The sequence below is a fragment of the Centropristis striata genome, chromosome 14 (assembly GCF_030273125.1).
Source record: "Centropristis striata isolate RG_2023a ecotype Rhode Island chromosome 14, C.striata_1.0, whole genome shotgun sequence".
Lineage (NCBI taxonomy): Eukaryota > Metazoa > Chordata > Actinopteri > Perciformes > Serranidae > Centropristis > Centropristis striata.
Genome location: NC_081530.1, coordinates 6,541,475 through 6,566,351, shown reverse-complemented (window position 1 = coordinate 6,566,351; position 24,877 = coordinate 6,541,475). Strand labels below are relative to the sequence as shown.

Below are 24,877 nucleotides of genomic sequence, written 5' to 3'. Positions count from 1 at the left end.
ATTATTATTATTATTATTACATTCCTTGTCTTCCTATACATTTCTGTAAAACAAAATCTAACAGACACATTTCCAATAAGGTTATAGTAAAAGAGGGTTGTACCCTAAAACTTCAAAGTAAATTTTCTATTATGATTCCTTTTTTGCATAATGAGCAGAATCAGGTGTCCTGACTTGGTTTGGTTGACAGTTCACTGCCTCTGTGTGTTTGCATATGTGTCCTGCCTCTCTGCTCCCAGCTGTTAAGAGGCCAGTGTTGATCAGTGGCTGTCCAGGCCTTTCACACACACTGACACGCCGGCAGCACAATGAAGATATCACTGATTCTACTGCTGCTCACCCTGGGGCTCCTTGTTCAGGGTGAGACTCTCTTCTGAAAACTTTGCTTCAGGATCAAACCAGGTTCACCACAACGATGTTCTGCTGTGATGGAGAAACACTGGAACAAGCAGCATTTACCTTTTTCCATCTCGTCTGCATCTTAGAGAAATGACACTCTTCTGATATTAATCAATCACACTTCTCCTCTTTTCATGTTCTCCAGGTTCATCAGGAGACATCATCCTGACTCAGTCTCCTGGATCTCAGTCTGTTGTTCCAGGAGAGACTGTCTCTATCACATGTAAAGCCAGTTCAAGTGCTGGTGGTTGTCTTAATTGGTTCCTTCAGAAATCTGGACAACCTCCTACACTCTTGATTTATTCTTCTACAAGTCGTCAGTCTGGAGTTGCAGGTCGTTTCAGTGGGAGTGGATCTGGAACTGACTACACTCTGACCATCAGTGGAGCTCAGACTGAAGATGCAGGAGATTACTATTGTCAGCAGTGTAGCAGCTGGCCACTCACACAGTGATACAACGCCGTACAAAAACCTCCCTCATATAAAGAGGAACTGATCTGACTCTACAGCTGCACATTAACTACAACACTACATGATTGATAAAATTATCAGTTTAATCCTGAAAACATTTAATATTTTTGTTCATTTTAGTTGTAGGAGGTTTTTTTTTTTTTAGCTTGCTTGGTGAATATAAGCTTGCTGAAAGTTATAATCACATGTATAATTCCTGCTACTATAATTTCAAAGTGTAATTATAATTATAATATTTAAGTTTCATGTTGAAAATGTCATACATTTTATGCTCAGACCATAAAACAAAGAATGTTTGCTCTTACAAATCAAAGTATATTCATACTGTAATAGTTTTCATCATCTTGCTGATAAATTTTACTACACTCAACATTTGCAAACAGTTACATATAGTCAAACTTTACATTACAGTACAGTTTAGTAGAGAGTAAGACACTGAGCATGATTTAAAATCATAATCTTAAATTACATAAATCCAAGTGATTTGACCCTAAATGAAACTCAATCAGTTTGTGTTAAATGGATCCTGTATTTTAATTTATTCCATCAACATATGAGAGTGAATATGATTTTATAATATGTTCGGGCTGAGCTGATTTGATGAAAAGGTCTTGTTTCAATAAAATATCCTCTCTTTCATGTCAAGACTGATTCTGCAGCTGATAGGTGAATTATTATTCATTACACTGGAAATCTATATATAAAAATGAGATGAATGCATTTAAAATGAAAACTTGTTCTTTTTATTTTGGTTAAAATCTTCAATTTGATTCATTTTATATCACTTTATGCAGATGATACGCTGCCTTTTATTCCTAATCCTGGGTGCATCCTTACTATTATTCAGATTTTTCAGTTCAAATGCTTTGTTTACTGTGCATTAATCTCAAGAATGCTCCTAATATCTTCTATATTTCAAAAAAGGGAGTCAAGGATTTTCATAATACAGATAATCAAATCTTTATTGCTTTAAAAATTTGAAAGCATCAACACAAGCAAGAACATGAGAGAAAGAGAGAGTTACAGAGTGCAGAGTGAGAGCAGCAGCAGAGTAAAACCAGTGAGTCAGGTCAGGACTGGGGACACTGGTCTCTCCTCAGAGTCTCTGAGAGCGGAGTCTGGGAGCCCTGGGTGGCCTCACAGGTCACAGAGCCCACCTTCCTCCACTGGTCTGCAGAGAGCCTCAGGGTGCTGCTCCAGCTGTAGTGGCCGTCCTTCTCCAGCACCCCGGGGCTGCTGCTCTGCTCCCAGCTGATGCTGCTGCTGCTGCTGCTGCTGCTGCCGTCCACCTTCCAGGACAGACTCCAGTCTGAGGGGAAGCCCTTGTTGGCCAGGCACATGAGCGTGGCCTCCCCCTGCTGCAGCTGCTCACTGGAGGGGGGCAGCACCGTCAGGGTGGGACGGGCATCACCTAGGAGACACCAATCAGATTAGAGGACAGCGGGACCACACAACTGTCAATCAAGCAGCAGACACTTGGACACCTTTCCTGTGTGAGAGTTGATTTTCTCCTTTAAGGAGTTTCTGTCAGATGGTTTTTCTGCTCCACCAGTCACTCACTCACACATTGTTTCACTTCCCTTTAAGAAGCCTCTCATGCACATCAGCACAGAGAGAATCATCGTACAGAATGAGCTGAAATATATCAAACTACACTGGAAATAAAAGAAGCAGGCAACTTTTTAAAACTCTCATCAACAGCATATAAACCTTAACTACACATTATTTAAGTTGTTAAATTTAACATCAATAAATTCAGAAAATAAACTGACAGCAATTAAATGTTCTTCGTGTTGATTTCAGTCATTATTTAATAAACTGTTCAAATAATTAAAAGACTAAAAAAACTGCAACAATAAATGACACAATATAAAGATTACCAAACAAATGTATCTCCAATCTTTATCTCCACTTTGTTCAATGTTACTTCATGAAGATAATCCACCATAACAACAGTTATTATTATGGTGTGTATTTACAAAATTGTTCTTTGCAAACAATTTTGCAGTAAGTACTAAAAAAGGTAAACAAGAAGAAAAGTTTTTATATTTTTACTAAAAGCGGTTAAACTTCAGCATGAAGTAAATGAAGCTAAATTAGTCTCCATGGTGAATGAAGAGCAATAAAAACATTACTGAGAGTTTTATGGATAAATCACACATCAAAAAACAACCATCTTTATCCTGGACTGTGCAATATAAAAACTATGAAGAAATATGACTCATTAAATATTAAAAATGTTATATATTTGACTTACTTCCCAATTCCAGTCTGGTTCCTCCACCGAACGTGAACCACAGTGATACAAACTCATTGAGCCGCCGTACAAAAACCTCTCACTGTAGAGAGACACGGCTCTCTGACTTTGACACAAACACAATCACTAAAATTAGCCTGCATTGTTAAAACACCCACTTGCCTCATATTAAAAATGTATAATTTGGTTCATATGTATATATTTTGAGTAATAATTGACAATTTTGTTGTTATATATTAAAATATAACAAATATCATTCAACATGTTTTCTCTCAGACTTTGAATTAATGTACTGATTAAAATTTGTTTAAGTATTAAAGTCTCCAATGACTCATGCTAATGTTAGTAATTATCAGACACATATAAAAAAGCATACATATAAATAACAGTGTCATCAGTAAAGATTTGTATTTTTGCTTGGATGTGTTTACCCAAGTCATTTTTTAAGTAGAGAACTAAATGGGTCCCATAATGGAACCCTGGAGGACACCTTTAGTTATCTCAAGAAACAAAATAATGTCTGAAGCATTTAGCAGCCTTAGCACTGAGCCAAGCATTCCTAAGTTTGTTCAGCAGCAGTTCATGGTCCACTGAATCAAATGCCTTAGATCAGGGGCAACTGGAGGCCTGGGGGCCGCATACGGCCCGTGCCCTTACTTGAAGTGGCCCTCAGTACAACTACATGCATTTGAGCATGAAATCTTAAAAGTGCAGTGTAAAAATGCACAGAATTACTTTTTGCAATTAATGTTGGTCTGCTATTATTGCACTGATAATAAAAAAAAAGAAATCACAGAAAGTGGTTGTTTTTTGTTTCCTTCAAACCTTTTGTATAGCTATTTATACTAGTATACATGCATTAGAGCATGAAATAAGTTAAGTTACTGCACTGTAAACATATTGAAAATTGCAGTTTCATCATATCTGGTGAATTGCACGGTTCTACATGTGGCCCTGTGGTAGTGTCCATGAAAAATTGTGGCCCCCTCCAGCAATTAAGTTGCCCATCCCTGCCTTAGATAGATCCCCAAATAAGGCAGGGGGATGCTGATTTCTGACCAAGGCACCAATGAGAGCACTGAAACATTTCTAATCAATACTCTGATGATGCTGATTATCAATCAGTTCATTAGAGTGATCCAGCTCCCTGTTGGAGCCAGTCAGAGCATTTCCATAGAGAGCCACTTTGCATCAGCAGCACCATGCTCCAGTGCTCTGGGAGAGTTTATAGTCCTGAGAGTTGAACACTGGATGACTGACAGCTGTCCTTCATGACAACAGAAGCCACAGAAATCCTCCTCATCAAAAACATGACTGTGATCTGCGTCCTCATCTGGACTCTCCTCTGCTGCTGTTTCACAGGTAAAGTCCAGAGAATCAAACTCCTCTCCTCTATGAACATCCGTCACTCTGAAATGAAGATGACAAAACCATGACGCTGCTTTATGTTTCTGTCTCTGTGTCCTCAGAGTCCAGAGGACAGTACACTCTGACTCAGCCTGGAGCAGTGAGGTCTGCTCCGGGAGGCTCCGTCTCCATCAACTGTAGGACCAGTCAGAATGTTTATAGTGGGAACTGGTTAGCCTGGTACCAACAGAGAGATGGAGGAACTCCTAAACTGCTCATTTACACTGCTAGCACTCGTCAGTCAGGGATTCCAGGTCGTTTTACAGGCAGTGGATCAAACTCTGACTTCACTCTGACCATCAGTGGAGTTCAGACTGAAGATGCAGCAGTTTACTACTGTCAGAGTTTCCACTATCCCAACAGTCAGCGTGTGTTCACACAGTGAAAAAGCGTCGTACAAAAACCTCCCTCAGTCAGACTGAACAGAAACTGAACTGACTGCTGCAGCTGGAAGCTACTGCAGAGACTGACACACTTCACTAGGCACACACTGCACACACACACACACACACACACACACACACGCTCAGGTTAATTTATTCTCACAGGCCTGATGACCAATTAAACAGACTCTATTACAAAGACTAAATTAATTATAATGACTTCAAATGATTTTTAGAAAAGCTATTTTTCCAGCTGAGGACACTTACAGCTGCTCGTCCCAATAATCATGAACCAGCTTATCTGTAGACAGAAAATTTCCTTGTCACTACTTGAAACCTTTCTATTATTGTTCCTGCTGCCTTCAGACTCATCACACATTTGTTGGCATTTTATAAACACAAATACATATGACAATATGTGAGACAATATTAGACCTGTAGCAGCTGAGGCATGAATAAGATTTCACTATAATAAATTACTGAGAGGAAAGTGGAAAAGACAACCTTTATCTTTGTTGAAAATACAAATTAGGGTTCAACAATTTTTTCCCTTCTTGTATTAAAAATACCATGATGTTAGTTCATTACGAATTAAAATCAGTGTCTATAGACGTATCCTGAATATGACTGTAAATCTTTTACAGCTTTAATCACTAGCCCCTTTCATAGGGCTGTTTTATTCCGGCACATTTACGTCCCTGTAATGTCTCGCATGCGTTATAAACACGCCAGAAGCAGGATGCCGGGATCAAGTGATGCCGCCAATATTCCTCCTCCAGAGGTAGTCACAGAGGAAGAAAATTGGTGGGACTGTTGGAAGCGGGACCACTATGAACGGGCCATCCTGTCAAGGCAGAATATTTGATGTGCGTGACATCTAACACACACATCCCACTTTGTCCAACAGCCATCCAATCATGTTCAGCAGCACAATAACTGTGGCCACCGTCGCTAACTGTTCACATCGTCCATCACTTATGGTAAACAAACTGGCATGCTAACTGTGCACAGAGTGTCCGGTGCTTGTTTTAAATAAACGGAGGTCGCTAAGTGAACACATGCTGCTGCAGCACATACATACTGTACAGCTACAGAGCTAACTGTTAGCCTATTAGCACTGTGCTACTGTGCAGCACTGCTGCTGCTCTGTCGCACGTCACTATCGTCTCCTCCCACCTCGTTCTGCGACGCTGGACTACACTATGAATGGTCACGAATATCACGCCTTCACGGGATCACTATTAACGCCCTGAGGCGAAAAGCCGGCACAGATCTTTCCTGCAATATAGCAGAACATTTGAAAGGACGGCAATATGAAAGGGGCTACTGAGACAGTTTCAGATTATAAAGTTGTAAAAGTTGTAAACCTCATTTACCTGCTTTGAACCAGACTAGGCTGAGTTCAGTACAACACTGACTTGCACAACGTGTCTTGGGGCATTAACCAGTAATGACTTTAGAGTTTTAGAATGGGATCATTATCACCTTTTTTTCAAATCTGAGGGACTGTAGTCATAAAAAGGATTTCAGGTCGACTTTAATATCAACACTCATTTAATTCAGTCTGTATTGTAACACTCAGCTGATTCATAAGTAAACTCAAAAAAAGAGTCCCAAAATGTCCAAAAATAATCATGATGTTTATATATGTTGTTAAATGTGATGTACAAGACATTGATTTGATTTGTAGACCAACCTTTAATCAAAAATATTAATGCAAAAAAAAGATGCTGGCAAACAGTCAGAGCATTTCCATAGAGAGCCACTTTGCATCAGCAGCACCATGCTCCAGTGCTCTGGGAGAGTTTATAGTCCTGAGAGTTGAACACTGGATGACTGACAGCTGTCCTTCATGACAACAGAAGCCACAGAAATCCTCCTCATCAAAAACATGACTTTGATCTGCGTCCTCATCTGGACTCTCCTCTGCTGCTGTTTCACAGGTAAAGTCCAGAGAATCAAACTCCTCTCCTCTATGAACATCCGTCCCTCTGAAATGAAGCTGACAAAACCATGACGCTGCTTTATGTTTCTGTCTCTGTGTCCTCAGAGTCCAGAGGACAGTACACTCTGACTCAGCCTGGAGCAATGAGCTCTGCTCCGGGAGGCTCCGTCTCCATCAACTGTAGGACCAGTCAGGATGTTCATGGGAGCTGTTTAACCTGGTACCAACAGAGAGATGGAGAAACTCCTAAACTGCTCATTTACTCTGCTAGCACTCGTCAGTCAGGGATTCCAGGTCGTTTTACAGGCAGTGGATCAAACTCTGACTTCACTCTGACCATCAGTGGAGTTCAGACTGAAGATGCAGCAGTTTACTACTGTCAGAGTGCTCACTATCCCAACAGTCAGTGGGTGGGCACACAGTGAAAAAGCGTCGTACAAAAACCTCCCTCAGTCAGACTGAACAGAAACTGAACTGACTGCTGCAGCTGGAAGCTACTGCAGAGACTGACACACTTCACTAGACACACACTGTACACACTGCACACACACACACACACACAGTTAATTGACCCATCACCTTCTGTTGTTTCTTTGTGTAGAAGAAATTTCAGATCATTTAAAAAGCAGGAAGCATTTTCTCTTCCTTCTGACATGAAAAACAATATAACAACTTCTGCTGTCTTCTATAAAGGCTTGTGTGAGTGAAGAACATATGTTGTGCAATGGAGCTAGATAATTGTTTGCAAAATCTTTTGGTTTGTTTTTGCATTTTTTATCTTCACTACTAATTGTATGTTCGGAACTAAAATAAGGATAGAAAATGCATGTGTGTTAGACAATATAGACAGTATTCATGTTCCATCGAGGCAAGACAAACTGAGTCAACCGAAAATGAAATACAAACTCATGTGATGAGGGGATGACCTGCAGGTGGAGAGACTGGCAGAGAATCTCAGGTGAGGAGAATGAGGTGATTAGACAGGAAAACAAGCTGACAACTGATTGGCTGGAGAGAAAAAAAACTCTGTGAGAAGGGAAGGACTAACAAAACTGATTCAGAGCAGCTGTGTAGATACATAAACGTATATACAATGTACTTATATGCAAACATAAATTAATCTGTCACACCAATTATAAATCAACCCAAGTCTCATTTTCTGAATTATATGTTCTGATATAAGTTGTCATATCTGTGTATATTGGACAACATATATGCTGACAGCAATAAATATCGCTGTGCATTTCATACGGCAATGTAAAACTCTAGTGGGAACTATTTAGTAGATAATGAAGCCACAAAAAAAGGGAAACCATTATTTAGATTCCCTTAATTTCTCTACAGTTCATAGAGGTCACCTCTTGACTTGCATTAAAGCGTCTTTGAGTGCCTAGAAAAGCAATGTATAAATGGAATGTATTCTTATGAATATTGTTATTATTATTATTATTATTATTATTATTATTATTATTATTATTATTATTATTATTACATTCCTTGTCTTCCTATAAATTTCTGTAACACAAAATCTAACAGGCAAATTTCCAATAAGGTTATGGTAAAAGAGGGTTGTACCCTAAAACTTCAAAGAAAATTTTCTATTATGATTCCTTTTTTCCATAATGAGCAGAATCAGGTGTCCTGACCTGGTTTGGTTGACAGTTCACTGCCTCTGTGTGTTTGCATATGTGTCCTGCCTCTCTGCTCCCAGCTGTTAAGAGGCCAGTGTTGATCAGTGGCTGTCCAGGCCTTTCACACACACTGACACGCCGGCAGCACAATGAAGATATCACTGATTCTACTGCTGCTCACCCTGGGGCTCCTTGTTCAGGGTGAGACTCTCTTCTGAAAACTTTGCTTCAGGATCAAACCAGGTTCACCACAACGATGTTCTGCTGTGATGGAGAAACACTGGAACAAGCAGCATTTACCTTTTTCCATCTCGTCTGCATCTTAGAGAAATGACACTCTTCTGATATTAATCAATCACACTTCTCCTCTTTTCATGTTCTCCAGATTCATCAGGAGACATCATCCTGACTCAGTCTCCTGGATCTCAGTCTGTTGTTCCAGGACAGACTGTCTCTATCACATGTAAAGCCAGTTCAGATATAGGCAGCTATCTTCACTGGTACCTTCAAAAATCTGGACAACCTCCTAAACTCTTGATTTATTCTTCTACAAATCGTCAGTCTGGAGTTGCAGGTCGTTTCAGTGGGAGTAGATCTGGAACTGACTTCACTCTGACCATCAGTGGAGTTCAGACTGAAGATGCAGGAGTTTATTACTGTTCACAGAGTGGTCACAGCTTCCCGTTCACACAGTGATACAACGCCGTACAAAAACCTCCCTCATATAAAGAGGAACTGATCCGACTCAACAGCTGCACATTAACTACAACATGAGACATACGAATAAAAGTCTCAAAAGAACAAAAAGTGAATCACAATCATCGACGTACAATATTCCCTTGTGCCAGTACGTAATTTTATTGATAGCTTTCACCAAACAGGTTTTAAAAAACTTTATTAACAGCCATTTCTCATGTCTGCTTTTGTGAGATATTCTTAAAAAAAGACACAAATGATTAAGACATGTATTTAAAAAATGACATGACTTTCAGTGTCTTAATATGATTTTTATGTGTAATTTAGCAATAACGCAAAGTGTTTGGTGAAATTAAATAATTCTAAATTCAAACATAACATAAAAATAAGGTTTTACAGTTACTTTTGTTTTAGAAATGAGGTTTCAGTCAATGTGAACAAATAATGTAACAAAGTTAGACAGTAGTAGTTTATTGATAAGGTTTATATTTCATACCCAGGCTTTTTGATATTAAACCTTTCTAAGTATTTTGAAAGGGTTTTATCTATCACCTAGATGCTAATAAAACATTAATGAATCAGGTAAAGATATGCCAGGGTGGGTTTACATGAAAAGGTTCAACCTGAAAATATAAGTAAACAAAACCCTCTATACTTTTAAATAAAGGAAACAGATAGAGGCTTTTCTCAGCAAATAGTAGCTTTTAAGACATTAAGAGATATTACAAAGATGTCATTTTAAAACCTAACCAGTGCAATGAAATAATGTAATGCAGAGCAAACATAATTGTTCTTTAAAAGGTCAGCAGCACTTTGTTTTCCGCTGAGACCCATGTCATATCATTATTTTTTACGATGCTCTACAATTCTTTCCTAATCTTGTGTGAGTGAGTAGAAAGACATTGTCCTGAATTAGGATTTATACAACATACTTTTATAATACTGAAATTATTTTTTAGATTTTTACTTTCATCCATCTGTTCATATCTTGATTAAATCCATGCTGCTTTCAGAGAAGAGAAAATATAATGTTGTCGTGGATCTTTTTTCCAAACAATATCAATTAAAAGCAGCAGCAGCAGAGTAAAACCAATGAGTCAGGTCAGGACTGGGGACACTGGTCTCTCCTCAGAGTCTCTGAGAGTGATCAAAGATTTAAATGAATACACTTTAATAAGATAAAATTAGCATTAAAGAACGGTGTTGTTGAAAAATCTCATATTTTATTCATATTATATTACTTTATGTAGATGAAATGCTGCTTTTTATTTCTAATTCTGTGAATCCTCACTACTATTTATTAATAGGTAATATTTAACAAGAACCTGAACATCACACCTTCAAAGGTATGAATTAGTTTGAGCAGACATCTTTGGGATTTTCCATTGAAATGGTATCACAGTTTTTACTTAGTTTAATTAATTTACATAAAAATAAATAAAAAATTCAAGAATAACCTCTTAAAACCACTAAAAACTACTCTGAACTATACCGTTTTAGGCTGGACTGTTATATCTTATGTATGTCAAAGAAAGAGAGTCAAAAGACATTTTCATAATACATATAATCAAATCTTTATTGCTTAAAAAATTTGAAAGCATCAAGACAAGCAAGAACATGTGAGAAAGAGAGAGTTACAGAGTGCAGAGTGAGAGCAGCAGCAGAGTAAAACCAGTGAGTCAGGTCAGGACTGGGGACACTGGTCTCTCCTCAGAGTCTCTGAGAGCGGAGTCTGGGAGCCCTGGGTGGCCTCACAGGTCACAGAGCCCACCTTCCTCCACTGGTCTGCAGAGAGCCTCAGGGTGCTGCTCCAGCTGTAGTGGCCGTCCTTCTCCAGCACCCCGGGGCTGCTGCTCTGCTCCCAGCTGCTGCTGCTGCTGCTGCTGCTGCCGTCCAGCTTCCAGGACAGACTCCAGTCTGAGGGGAAGCCCTTGTTGGCCAGGCACATGAGCGTGGCCTCCCCCTGCTGCAGCTGCTCACTGGAGGGGGGCAGCACCGTCAGGGTGGGACGGGCATCACCTAGGAGACACCAATCAGATTAGAGGACAGCGGGACCACACAACTGTCAATCAAGCAGCAGACACTTGGACACCTTTCCTGTGTGAGAGTTGATTTTCTCCTTTTAAAGAGTTTCTGTCAGATGTTTTTTCTGCTCCACCAGTCACTCACTCACACATTGTTTCACTTCCCTTTAAGAAGCCTCTCATGCACATCAGCACAGAGAGAATCATCGTACAAAATGAGCTGAAATATATCAAACTACACTGGAAATAAAAGAAGCAGGCAACTTTTTAAAACTCTCATCAACAGCATATAAACCTTAACTACACATTGTTTAAGTTGTTAAATTTAACATAAAAAATCAGAAAATAAACTGACAGCAATTAAATGTTCTTCGTGTTGATTTCAGTCATTATTTAATAAACTGTTCAAATGATTAAAAGACTAAAAACAACTGCAACAATAAATTACACAATATAAAGATTACAAAACAAATCTATCTCCAGTCTTCATCTCCACTTTGTTCAATGTTACTTCATGAAGATAATCCACCATAACAACAGTTATTATTATACTGTGAATTTAAAACTTGTTCTTTACAATCAGTTTTGCAGTAAGTAGTAAAAAAGTGAACAAGAAATAAAGTTTTTATATTTTTACTTAAAGCAGTCAAACTTCAGCATGAAGTAAATTAAGCTAAATTAGTCTCCATGGTGAATGAAGAGCAATAAAAACATAACTGAGAGTTTTAAGGATAAATCACACATCAAAAAACAGATTTTCAATCATTATAGAATATTATGCCAATTATTTGTACGTTAACTTTTTTAAATAAACACTTGACTTACTTCCAACATCCAGTCTGGTTCCTCCACCGAACGTGTACCACAGTGATACAAACTCATTGAGGCGCCGTACAAAAACCTCTCACTGTAGAGAGACACGGCTCTCTGACTTTGTCTGACTCAACTAAATCTACAAACCCTAAAAATTGATACTCAACCATAAAAGTTGGAAATAGTCATTTATCCTGTGATTCAAAATATTTTCATTATTTGTATTACAGTGAGTTTTTGAAGTTATGTTGCTGAAGTCAACTTTGTCTCTGAGTACAAAAATCTTTGTTCAAAAACGCATCGATGAAAATGATAAAGCAACTATCTTTATCCTGGACTGTGCAATATAAAAAATACAAAGAAATATGACTTACTAAATATTAAAAATGTTATATATTTGACTTACTTCCCAATTCCAGTCTGGTTCCTCCACCGAACGTGAACCACAGTGATACAAACTCATTGAGCCGCCGTACAAAAACCTCTCACTGTAGAGAGACACGGCTCTCTGACTTTGACACAAACACAATCACTAAAATTAGCCTGTATTGTTAAAACACCCACTTGCCTTATATTAAAAATGTATCATTTGGTTCATATGTATATATTTTGAGTAATAATTGACAATTTTGTTGCAATATATTAAGTGTAACAAATATCATTCAACAGGTTTTCTCTCGGACTTTGAATGAATGTATTCGAACTGATTTATATTTGTTAAAGTGATTAATAATACTAGTAATATATATGGAAAATTGTCTTTAATAAATAGTTACAACTAATATTAATTTCCCTCTCCAACAAACTAATTAAAATTAGACTTTTTTTCAAATGGATATGAGACAGAGAAAACTCTGCAATGACTCCTGCTAATATTAGTAATTATCATACACATATATATTGTAGATTATGATCAAGAAAAAGCATGCATATAAATAACAGTGTCATCAGTAAAGAGGTGTATTTTTGCTTGAGTGTCATTATCCAAGTAATTTATGATAGTAGAGAACCAAATAGGTCCCAAAGTGGAACCCTGAGGGACACCTTTAGTTATCTCAAGAAAGTCTGATGTGTGGCCCTCTGCATGAACAGACTGAGTTCAGTGTACAAAATAATGTCTAAAGCATTTAGCACCCTGAGGACTGAGGCCAGCAATCCTCAGTTTGTTCAGCAGCAGTTCATGGACCACTGAATCAAATACCTTAGATAGATCCACAAATAAGGCAGTGTAATGCTGATTTCTGTCCAAGGCACCAATGAGAGCACTGAAACATTTCTAATCAATACTCTGATGATGCTGATTATCAATCAGTTTATCAGAGTGATCCAGCTCCCTGTTGGAGTCAGTCAGAGCATTTCCATAGAGAGCCACTTTGCATCAGCAGCACCATGCTCCAGTGCTCTGGGAGAGTTTATAGTCCTGAGAGTTGAACACTGGATGACTGACAGCTGTCCTTCATGACAACAGAAGCCACAGAAATCCTCCTCATCAAAAACATGACTTTGATCTGCGTCCTCATCTGGACTCTCCTCTGCTGCTGTTTCACAGGTAAAGTCCAGAGAATCAAACTCCTCTCCTCTATGAACATCCGTCCCTCTGAAATGAAGCTGACAAAACCATGACCCTGCTTTATGTTTCTGTCTCTGTGTCCTCAGAGTCCAGAGGACAGTACACTCTGACTCAGCCTGGAGCAGTGAGGTCTGCTCCGGGAGGCTCCGTCTCCATCAGCTGTAGGACCAGTCAGGATGTTTATAGTGGGAACGTTTTAGCCTGGTACCAACAGAGAGATGGAGGAACTCCTAAACTGCTCATTTACTCTGCTAGCACTCGTCAGTCAGGGATTCCAGGTCGTTTTACAGGCAGTGGATCAAAATCTGACTTCACTCTGACCATCAGTGGAGTTCAGACTGAAGATGCAGCAGTTTACTACTGTAAGAGTTTTCACTATCCCAACAATCAGTACGTGTTCACACAGTGAAAAAGCGTTGTACAAAAACCTCCCTCAGTCAGACTGAACAGAAACTGAACTGACTGCTGCAGCTGGAAGCTACTGCAGAGACTGACACACTTCACTAGACAAACATTGTACACACACACACACACACACACACACACACACACAGTTAATTGACTCTTAACCTTCTGTCGTTTCTTTGTGTAGAAGAAATTACAGATCATTTAAAAAGCAGTAAGCATTTTCCCTTCCTTCTGACATGAAAAACAATATAAAATTTTCTGCTGTCTTTTATAAAGGCTTGTGTGAGTGAAGCACATAGTTATGCAATGGAGCTAGATACTTGTTTGTAGAATCTTTTGGTTTCTATTTGCATCTTGACTACTAATTGTATGTTTGGAACTAAAATAAGGACAGAAAATGCATTTGTTTTAGACAATATCAACAATATTCATGTTCCATAGAGAATGAGGTTATTAGGCAGGAAAACAAGTCAATGTCGGCAATATCATTATTTAGATTCCCTTAATTTCACTACAGTTCATAGAGGTCGCCTCTTGACTTGCATTTAAGCATCTTTGAGTGCCTAGAAAAGCGCTATATGAATGGAATATATTAATATTGTTATTATTAACATTATTATTATGATTATTATGATTATTATTTTTATTATTACATTCCCTCTCTTCCTATTAATTTCTGTGAAATGAAATCTACCTGACACACTTCGGGTAAGGTTAGGTTAAAAGACCTTCAAAGTAAATTTTCTATTATTATTCCTTTTTTCCATAATGAGCAGTATCAGGTGTCCTGACTTGGTTTGGTTGACAGTTCACTGCCTCTGTGTGTTTGCATATGTGTCCTGCCTCTCTGCTCCCAGCTGTTAAGAGGCCAGTGTTGATCAGTGGCTGTCCAGGCCTTTCACACACACTGACACGCCGGCAGCACAATGAAGATATCACTGATTCTACTGCTGCTCACCCTGGGGCTCCTTGTTCAGGGTGAGACTCTCTTCTGAAAACTTTGCTTCAGGATCAAACCAGGTTCACCACAACGATGTTCTGCTGTGATGGAGAAACACTGGAACAAGCAGCATTTACCTTTTTCCATCTCGTCTGCATCTTAGAGAAATGACACTCTTCTGATATTAATCAATCACACTTCTCCTCTTTTCATGTTCTCCAGGTTCATCAGGAGACATCATCCTGACTCAGTCTCCTGGATCTCAGTCTGTTGTTTCAGGAGAGACTGTCTCTATCACATGTAAAGCCAGTTCAGATATAGGCAGCTCTCTTCACTGGTATCTTCAAAAATCTGGACAACCTCCTAAACTCTTGATTTATTCTTCTACAAATCGTCAGTCTGGAGTTGCAGGTCGTTTCAGTGGGAGTGGATCTGGAACTGACTTCACTCTGACCATCAGTGGAGTTCAGACTGAAGATGCAGGAGATTATTACTGTTCACAGAGTGGTCACAGCTTCCCGTTCACACAGTGATACAACGCCGTACAAAAACCTCCCTCATATAAAGAGGAACTGATCCGACTCAACAGCTGCACATTAACTACAACACGAGACATACGAATAAAAGTCTCAAAAGTCCAAAAAAGTTAATCACAATCATGGACGTACAATATTCCCTTGTGCCAGTACGTGATTTTATTGATAGCTTTCACCAAACAGGTTTTAAAAAACTTTATTAACAGCCATTTCTCATGTCTGCTTTTGTGAAATATTCTTAAAAAAGACACAAATGATAAAGACATGTATATAATTATTAATTAATTAATTGAATTGAACCACTGAATCAAATACCTTAGATAGATCCACAAATAATTTCTGTCCAAGGCACCAATAAGAGCACTGTAACATTTCTAATCAATACTCTTATAATGCTGATTATCAGTTCATCAGAGTGATCCAGCTCCCTGTTGGAGTCAGTCAGAACATTTCCATAGAGAGCCACTTTGCATCAGCAGCACCATGCTCCAGTGCTCTGGGAGAGTTTATAGTCCTGAGAGTTGAACACTGGATGACTGACAGCTGTCCTTCATGACAACAGAAGCCACAGAAATCCTCCTCATCAGAAACATGACTTTGATCTGCGTCCTCATCTGGACTCTCCTCTGCTGCTGTTTCACAGGTAAAGTCCAGAGAATCAAACTCCTCTCCTCTATGAACATTCGTCCCTCTGAAATGAAGCTGACAAAACCATGAAGCTGCTTTATGTTTCTGTCTCTGTGTCCTCAGAGTCCAAAGGACAGTACACTCTTACTCAACCTGGAGCAGTGAGGTCTGCTCTGGGAAGCTCCGTCTCCATCAGCTGTAGGACCAGTCAGGATGTTTACACTTCGAGCAGCAATCACTATTTAGCCTGGTACCAACAGAGAGATGGAGAAACTCCTAAACTGCTCATTTACCGTGCTAGCACTTGTCAGTCAGGGACTCCAGGTCGTTTTACAGGCAGTGGATCAAACTCTGACTTCACTCTGACCATCAGTGGAGTTCAGACTGAAGATGCAGCAGTTTACTACTGTCAGAGTTTTCACTATCCCAACAGTCAGTACGTGTTCACACAGTGAAAAAGCGTCGTACAAAAACCTCCCTCAGTCAGACTGAACAGAAACTGAACTGACTGCTGCAGCTGGAAGCTACTGCAGAGACTGACACACTTCACTGGACACACACTGTACACACTGTACCCACACACACACACACACACACACATAGTTAATTGACCCTTAACCTTATGTCGTTTCTTTGTGTAGAAGAAATTTCAGATCATTTAAAAAGCAGGAAGTATTTTCTCTTCCTTCTGACATGAAAAACAATATAACAACTTCTGCTGTCTTTTATAAAGGCTTGTGTGAGTGAAGAACATATGTTGTGCAATGGAGCTAGATACTTGTTTGTAGAATCTTTTGGTTTGTTTTTTCATTTTTTATCTTCACTACTAATTGTATGTTCGGAACTAAAATAAGGATAGAAAATGTATATGTGTTAGACAATATAGACAATATTCATGTTCCATCGAGGCAAGACAAACTGAGTCAACTGAAAATCAGGACTGAAATACAAACTCATGTGATGAGGGGATGACCTGCAGGTGGAGAGACTGGCAGAGAATCTCAGGTGAGGAGAATGAGGTGATTAGACAGCAAAACAAGCTGACAACTGATTGGCTGGAGAGAAAAAAGGACTGTGAGAAGGGAAGGACTAACAAAACTGATTCAGAGCAGCTGTGTAGATACATAAACGTTTATAGAATGTACGTATATACCAACATAAATGTATCTGTCACACCAATTATAAATCGCCTCAAGTCTCATTCTCTGAATTATATGTTCTGATATAAGTAGTCATATCTGTGTATATTGGACAACATATATGCTGACAGCAATAAATATTGCTGTGCATTTCATAGGTCAATGTCAGACTCTAGTGGGAACTATAGATAATAAAGCCACAAAAAAAGGGAAATCATTATTAAGACTCCCTTTATTTCCTTGCAGTTCATAGAGGTCACCTCTTGACTTGCATTAAAGCGTCTTTGAATGCCTAGAAAAGCGCTGTATGAATGGAATGCATTATTATTATTATTATTATTGTTATTATTATTATTATTATTATTATTATTACATTCCTTGTCTTCCTATACATTTCTGTAAAACAAAATCTAAAAGGCAAATTTCCAATAAGGTTATGGTAAAAGAGGGTTGTACCCTAAAACTTCAAAGTAAATTTTCTATTATGATTCCTTTTTTGCATAATGAGCAGAATCAGGTGTCCTGACTTGGTTTGGTTGACAGTTCACTGCCTCTGTGTGTTTGCATATGTGTCCTGCCTCTCTGCTCCCAGCTGTTAAGAGGCCAGTGTTGATCAGTGGCTGTCCAGGCCTTTCACACACACTGACACGCCGGCAGCACAATGAAGATATCACTGATTCTACTGCTGCTCACCCTGGGGCTCCTTGTTCAGGGTGAGACTCTCTTCTGAAAACTTTGCTTCAGGATCAAACCAGGTTCACCACAACGATGTTTTGCTGTGATGGAGAAACACTGGAACAAGCAGCATTTACCTTTTTCCATCTCGTCTGCATCTTAGAGAAATGACACTCTTCTGATATTAATCAATCACACTTTTCCTCTTTTTATGTTCTCCAGGTTCATCAGGAGACATCATCCTGACTCAGTCTCCTGGATCTCAGTCTGTTGTTCCAGGAGAGACTGTCTCTATCACATGTAAAGCCAGTTCAGATATAAGCAGCTATCTTCACTGGTATCTTCAAAAATCTGGACAATCTCCCAAACTCTTGATTAATTATTCTACAAGTCGTCAGTCTGGAGTTGCAGGTCGTTTCAGTGGGAGTGGATCTGGAACTGACTTCACTCTGACCATCAGTGGAGTTCAGACTGAAGATGCAGGAGATTATTACTGTTCACAGAGTGGTCACAGCTTCCCGTGCACACAGTGATACAACGCCGTACAAAAACCTCCCTCATATAAAGAGGAACTGATCCGACTCAACAGCTGCACATTAACTACAACACGAGACATACGAATAAAAGTCTCAAAAGTACAAAAAAGTGAATCACAATCATGGACGTACAATATTCCCTTGTGCCAGTACCTAACTTTATTGATAGCTTTCACCAAACAGGTTTTAAAAAACTTTATTAACAGCCATTTCTCATGTCTGCTTTTGTGAGATATTCTTAAAAAAAGACACAAATGATTAAGACATGTATTTAAAAAATGACATGACTTTCAGTGTCTTAATATGATTTTTATGAGTAATTTAACAATAACGCAAAGTGTTTGGTGAAATTAAATAATTCTTAATTCAAACATAACATAAAAATAAGGTTTTACAGTTACTTTTGTTTTAGAAATGAGGTTTCAGTCAATGTGAACAAATAATGTAACAAAGTTAGACAGTAGTAGTTTATTGATAAGGTTTATATTTCATACCCAGGCTTTTTGATATTAAACCTTTCTAAGTATTTTGAAAGGGTTTTATCTATCACCTAGATGCTAATAAAACATTAATGACTCAGGTAAAGATATGCCAGGGTGGGTTTACATGAAAAGGTTCAACCTGAAAATATAAGTAAACAAAACCCTCTATACTTTTAAATAAAGGAAACAGATAGAGGCTTTTCTCAGCAAATAGTAGCTTTTAAGACATTAAGAGATATTACAAAGATGTCATTTTAAAACCTAACCAGTGCAATGAAATAATGTAATGCAGAGCAAACATAATTGTTCTTTAAAAGGTCAGCAGCACTTTGTTTTCCGCTGAGACCCATGTCATATCATTATTTTTTACGATGCTCTACAATTCTTTCCTAATCTTGTGTGAGTGAGTAGAAAGACATTGTCCTGAATTAGGATTTATACAACATACTTTTATAATACTGAAATTATTTTTTAGATTTTTACTTTCATCCATCTGTTCATATCTTGATTAAATCCATGCTGCTTTCAGAGAAGAGAAAATGTAATGTTGTCGTGGATCTTTTTTCCAAACAATATCAATTAAAAGCAGCAGCAGCAGAGTAAAACCAATGAGTCAGGTCAGGACTGGGGACACTGGTCTCTCCTCAGAGTCTCTGAGAGTGATCAAAGATTTAAATGAATACACTTTAATAAGATAAAATTAGCATTAAAGAACGGTGTTGTTGAAAAATCTCATATTTTATTCATATTATATTACTTTATGTAGATGAAATGCTGCTTTTTATTTCTAATTCTGTGAATCCTCACTACTATTTATTAATAGGTAATATTTAACAAGAACCTGAACATCACACCTTCAAAGGTATGAATTAGTTTGAGCAGACATCTTTGGGATTTTCCATTGAAATGGTATCACAGTTTTTACTTAGTTTAATTAATTTACATAAAAATAAATAAAAAATTCAAGAATAACCTCTTAAAACCACTAAAAACTACTCTGAACTATACCGTTTTAGGCTGGACTGTTATATCTTATGTATGTCAAAGAAAGAGAGTCAAAAGACATTTTCATAATACATATAATCAAATCTTTATTGCTTAAAAAATTTGAAAGCATCAAGACAAGCAAGAACATGTGAGAAAGAGAGAGTTACAGACTGCAGAGTGAGAGCAGCAGCAGAGTAAAACCAGTGAGTCAGGTCAGGACTGGGGACACTGGTCTCTCCTCAGAGTCTCTGAGAGCGGAGTCTGGGAGCCCTGGGTGGCCTCACAGGTCACAGAGCCCACCTTCCTCCACTGGTCTGCAGAGAGCCTCAGGGTGCTGCTCCAGCTGTAGTGGCCGTCCTTCTCCAGCACCCCGGGGCTGCTGCTCTGCTCCCAGCTGATGCTGCTGCTGCTGCTGCTGCCGTCCACCTTCCAGGACAGACTCCAGTCTGAGGGGAAGCCCTTGTTGGCCAGGCACATGAGCGTGGCCTCCCCCTGCTGCAGCTGCTCACTGGAGGGGGGCAGCACCGTCAGGGTGGGACGGGCATCACCTAGGAGACACCAATCAGATTAGAGGACAGCGGGACCACACAACTGTCAATCAACCAGCAGACACTTGGACACCTTTCCTGTGTGAGAGTTGATTTTCTCCTTTAAGGAGTTTCTGTCAGATGTTTTTTCTGCTCCACCAGTCACTCACTCACACATTGTTTCACTTCCCTTTAAGAAGCCTCTCATGCACATCAGCACAGAGAGAATCATCGTACAGAATGAGCCAAAATATATCAAACTACACTGGGAATAAAAGAAGCAGGCAACTTTTTTAAGATCTCATCAACAGCATATAAACCTTAACTACACATTGTTTAAGTTGTTAAATTTAACATAAAAAAATCAGAAAATAAACTGACAGCAATTAAATGTTCTTCGTGTTGATTATTATTTGGTCATTATTTAGTAAACTGTTGAAAGGATTTAAAGAATAAAAAAAGTGCAACAATAAATTACACAATATAAAGAATACAAAACAAATCTATCTCCAATCTTTATCTCCACTTTGTTCAATGTTACTTCATGAAGATAATCTACCATAACAACAGTTATTATTATAGTGTGAATTTAAAAAATGCTCTTTACAATCAGTTTTGCAGTAAGTACTAAAAAAGTAAACAAGAAGTTTTTACATTTTTACTTAAAGTGGTTAAACTTCAGCATGAAGTTAAATGAAGCTAAATTAGTCTCCATGGTGAATGAAGAGCAATAAAAACATTACTGAGAGTTTTATGGATAAATCACACATCAAAAAACAGATTTTCAAGTATGATAGAATATTATGCCAATTATTTGTACATTAACTTTTTTAAATAAACATTTGACTTACTTCCAACATCCAATCTGGTTCCTCCACCGAACGTGAACCACAGTGATACAAACTCATTGAGCCGCCGTACAAAAACCTCTCACTGTAGAGAGACACGGCTCTCTGACTTTGTCTGACTCAACTAAACCTACAGGCCCTAAAATTGATACTTAACCATAAAAGTTGGAAATAGTCATTTATCCTGTGATTCAAAATATTTTCATTATTTGTATTACAGTGAGTTTTTGAAGTTATGTTGCTGAAGTCAACTTTGTCTCTGAGTACAAAAATCTTTGTTCAAAAACGGATCAATGAAAATGATAAAGCAACTATCTTTATCCTGGACTGTGCAATATAAAAAATAGAAAGAAATATGGCACATTAAATATAAAAAATGTTAGATATTTGACTTACTTCCCAATTCCAGTCTGGTTCCTCCACCGAACGTGTACCACAGTGATACAAACTCATTGAGCCGCCGTACAAAAACCTCTCACTGCAGAGAGACACGGCTCTCTGACTTTGACACAAACACAATCACTAAAATTAGCCTGCATTGTTAAAACACCCACTTTCCTTATATTAAAAATGTATCATTTGGTTCATATGTATATATTTTGAGTAATAATTGACAATTTTGTTGTAATATATTAAAATATAACAAATATCATTCATGTTTTCTCTCAGACTTTGAATTAATGTACTGATTAAAATGTGTTTAAGTGTTAAAGTCTCCAATGACTCATGCTAATGTTACTAATTATCAGACACATATAAAAAAGCATACATATAAATAACAGTGTCATCAGTAAAGATTTGTATTTTTGCTTGGATGTGTTTACCCAAGTCATTTTTTAAGTAGAACTAAATGGGTCCCAAAATGGAACCCTGGAGGACACCGTTAGTTATCTCAAGAAACCAAATAATGTCTGAAGCATTTAGCAGCCTTAGCACTGAGCCAAGCATTCCTAAGTTTGTTCAGCAGCAGTTCATGGTCCACTGAATCAAATGCCTGCGGCCATACGGCCCGCGCCCTTACTTGAAGTGGCCCACAGTACAACTACATGCATTTGAGCATGAAATCTTAAAAGTGCAGTGTAAAAATGCACAGAATTACTTTTTGCAATTCATGTTGGTCTGCTGTTATTGCACTGATAAAAAAAAAAGAGAAATCACAGAAAGTGGTTATTTTTTGTTTGCTTCAAACCTTTTGTATAGCTATTTATACTGTTATACATGCATTAGAGCATGAAATAAGTTAAGTTACTGCACTGTAAACATATTGAAAATTGCAGTTTCATCATATCTGGTGAATTGCATGGTGCTACATGTGGCCCTGTGGTAGTGTCGATGAAAAATTGTGGCCCCCTCCAGCAATTAAGTTGCCCATCCCTGCCTTAGATAGATCCCCAAATAAGGCAGGGGGATGCTGATTTCTGACCAAGGTACTAATGAGAGCATGGACACATTTCTAATCAATACTATGATGATGCTGATTATCAATCAGTTTATCAGAGTGATCCAGCTCCCTGTTGGAGTCAGTCAGAGCATTTCCATAGAGAGCCACTTTGCATCAGCAGCACCATGCTCCAGTGCTCTGGGAGAGTTTATAGTCCTGAGAGTTGATCACTGGATGACTGACAGCTGTCCTTCATGACAACAGAAGCCACAGAAATCCTCCTCATCAAAAACATGACTTTGATCTGCGTCCTCATCTGGACTCTCCTCTGCTGCTGTTTCACAGGTAAAGTCCAGAGAATCAAACTCCTCTCCTCTATGAACATCCGTCCCTCTGAAATGAAGCTGACAAAACCATGACGCTGCTTTATGTTTCTGTCTCTGTGTCCTCAGAGTCCAGAGGACAGTACACTCTGACTCAGCCTGGAGCAGTGAGGTCTGCTCCGGGAGGCTCCGTCTCCATCAGCTGTAGGACCAGTCAGGATGTTTATGCTGGGAGCTTTTTACACTGGTACCAACAGAGAGATGGAGGAACTCCTAAACTGCTCATTTACCTTGCTAGCAATCGTCAGTCAGGGATTCCAGGTCGTTTTACAGGCAGTGGATCAAACTCTGACTTCACTCTGACCATCAGTGGAGTTCAGACTGAAGATGCAGCAGTTTACTACTGTCAGAGTCTTCACATCCCCAACAGTCAGTACGTGTTCACACAGTGAAAAAGCGTCGTACAAAAACCTCCCTCAGTCAGACTGAACAGAAACTGAACTGACTGCTGCAGCTGGAAGCTACTGCAGAGACTGACACACATCACTAGACACACACTGTACACACTGCACACACACACACACACACACCAGTGAGAACCAATAAAACAGACCCTATTACAAAGACTAAATTCATTATAATCATTTCAAATGACTTTTAGAAAAGCTATTTTTCCAGCTGAGGATAGTTACAGCTGCTCGTCCCAATAATTACATTACATTACATTACATGTCATTTAGCTGACGCTTTTGTCCAAAGCGATTAACAATAAGTGCATTCAACCTGATGGTACTAGACATAGACCACAGGAATCAAGAAAGCTCATTCAATAATCATCAACCAGCTTATCTGTAGACAGAAAATTACCTTGTCACTACTTGAAACCTTTCTATTATTGTTCCTGCTGCCTTCAGACTCATCACATTTGTTGACATTATGTAAACACAAATACATATGACAATATGTGAGACAATATTAGACCTGCAGCAGCTGAAGCATGAATCAGATTTCACTATAATAAATCACTGAGAGGAAAGTGGAAAAGACAACATTTATCTTTGTTGAAAATAAAAAATTGGGTTAAACAATTTTTTCCCTTCATGTATTAAAAATACCATGATGATAGTTCATTACGAATTAAAATCAGTGTGTATAGACGTGACCTGAATATGAATGTAAATCTTTTACAGCTTTAATCACTGGCCCTTTTCATAGTGCTGTTTCATTCCGGGACATTTACGTCCCTGTAATGACTCGCCTGCCCTATAAACACGGCAGAAGCAAGATGACGGGATCAAGTGATGCCGCCAATATTTCTCCTGCAGAGGTAGTCACAGAGGAGGAAAATTGGTGGGACTGTTGGAAGCGGGACCACTATGAACGGGCCATCCCGTCAAGGCAGAATATTTGATGCGCGTGACGTCTAACACACACATCCCACTTGGTCCAACAGCCATCCAATCATGTTCAGCAGCACAAAAACTGCGGCCACCGTCGCTAACTGTGCACAGCGTCCATCACTTGTAGTAAACAAACTTGCATGCTAACTGTGCACAGAGTGTCCAATGCTTGTTTTGAATAAACGGAGGTCACTAAGTGAACACATACTGCTGCAGCACATACACACTGCTAAAGAGCTAACTGTTAGCCTATTAGCACTGTGCTACTGTGCAGCACTGCACAATATCACGCCTTCACGGGATCACTATTAATGCCCTGAGGCGAAAAGCCGGCACAGATATTTCCGGCAATATAGCAGAACATTTGAGGGGACGACAATCTGAAAGTGGCTACTGAGATAGTTTCAGAGTAGATAGTTGTAAAGGTTGTAAACCTCATTTACCTGCTTTGAACCGCTTTGAACACTGACTT

At 38.7% G+C, this 24,877-nt stretch overlaps 12 gene segments (V, D, J or C); 9 read left to right on the top strand and 3 right to left on the bottom strand.

The window, feature by feature from the left end:
• Positions 1-308: 308 nt before the first annotated feature.
• LOC131985625 (immunoglobulin kappa variable 3-11-like) lies at positions 309-985 on the top strand. The segment is given in 2 exon segments: positions 309-360; positions 545-985. Coding segments are annotated over 2 exon segments (360 nt in total).
• An 849-nt stretch (positions 986-1,834) lies between these two features.
• LOC131985219 (immunoglobulin kappa constant-like) lies at positions 1,835-2,291 on the bottom strand (the record flags this gene model as incomplete). The annotated part of the segment is given in 1 exon segment: positions 1,835-2,291. A coding segment is annotated over 1 exon segment (351 nt), but the record flags the coding sequence as incomplete, so codon positions are not given.
• A 2,146-nt stretch (positions 2,292-4,437) lies between these two features.
• Positions 4,438-5,027, top strand: LOC131985614 (Ig kappa chain V region 3381-like). The segment is given in 2 exon segments: positions 4,438-4,489; positions 4,597-5,027. Coding segments are annotated over 2 exon segments (375 nt in total).
• A 1,781-nt stretch (positions 5,028-6,808) lies between these two features.
• On the top strand, positions 6,809-7,287 carry LOC131985218 (Ig kappa chain V region 3547-like). The segment is given in 2 exon segments: positions 6,809-6,860; positions 6,968-7,287. Coding segments are annotated over 2 exon segments (372 nt in total).
• Positions 7,288-8,642: 1,355 nt separating this feature from the next.
• LOC131985624 (immunoglobulin kappa variable 2D-29-like) lies at positions 8,643-9,189 on the top strand. The segment is given in 2 exon segments: positions 8,643-8,694; positions 8,879-9,189. Coding segments are annotated over 2 exon segments (363 nt in total).
• A 1,580-nt stretch (positions 9,190-10,769) lies between these two features.
• On the bottom strand, positions 10,770-12,069 carry LOC131985652 (immunoglobulin kappa constant-like; the record flags this gene model as incomplete). The annotated part of the segment is given in 2 exon segments: positions 10,770-11,208; positions 12,039-12,069. Coding segments are annotated over 2 exon segments (366 nt in total), but the record flags the coding sequence as incomplete, so codon positions are not given.
• Positions 12,070-13,523: 1,454 nt separating this feature from the next.
• Positions 13,524-14,005, top strand: LOC131985217 (Ig kappa chain V region K16-167-like). The segment is given in 2 exon segments: positions 13,524-13,575; positions 13,683-14,005. Coding segments are annotated over 2 exon segments (375 nt in total).
• Positions 14,006-14,930: 925 nt separating this feature from the next.
• Positions 14,931-15,477, top strand: LOC131985623 (Ig kappa chain V region 3368-like). The segment is given in 2 exon segments: positions 14,931-14,982; positions 15,167-15,477. Coding segments are annotated over 2 exon segments (363 nt in total).
• A 594-nt stretch (positions 15,478-16,071) lies between these two features.
• LOC131985216 (Ig kappa chain V region 120-like) lies at positions 16,072-16,562 on the top strand. The segment is given in 2 exon segments: positions 16,072-16,123; positions 16,231-16,562. Coding segments are annotated over 2 exon segments (384 nt in total).
• A 1,345-nt stretch (positions 16,563-17,907) lies between these two features.
• LOC131985621 (immunoglobulin kappa variable 6D-21-like) lies at positions 17,908-18,628 on the top strand. The segment is given in 2 exon segments: positions 17,908-17,959; positions 18,144-18,628. Coding segments are annotated over 2 exon segments (363 nt in total).
• Positions 18,629-20,069: 1,441 nt separating this feature from the next.
• LOC131985649 (Ig kappa-b4 chain C region-like) lies at positions 20,070-21,344 on the bottom strand (the record flags this gene model as incomplete). The annotated part of the segment is given in 2 exon segments: positions 20,070-20,474; positions 21,305-21,344. Coding segments are annotated over 2 exon segments (375 nt in total), but the record flags the coding sequence as incomplete, so codon positions are not given.
• Positions 21,345-22,975: 1,631 nt separating this feature from the next.
• On the top strand, positions 22,976-23,457 carry LOC131985214 (Ig kappa chain V region 3547-like). The segment is given in 2 exon segments: positions 22,976-23,027; positions 23,135-23,457. Coding segments are annotated over 2 exon segments (375 nt in total).
• The last annotated feature ends 1,420 nt before the right edge of the window (positions 23,458-24,877 follow it).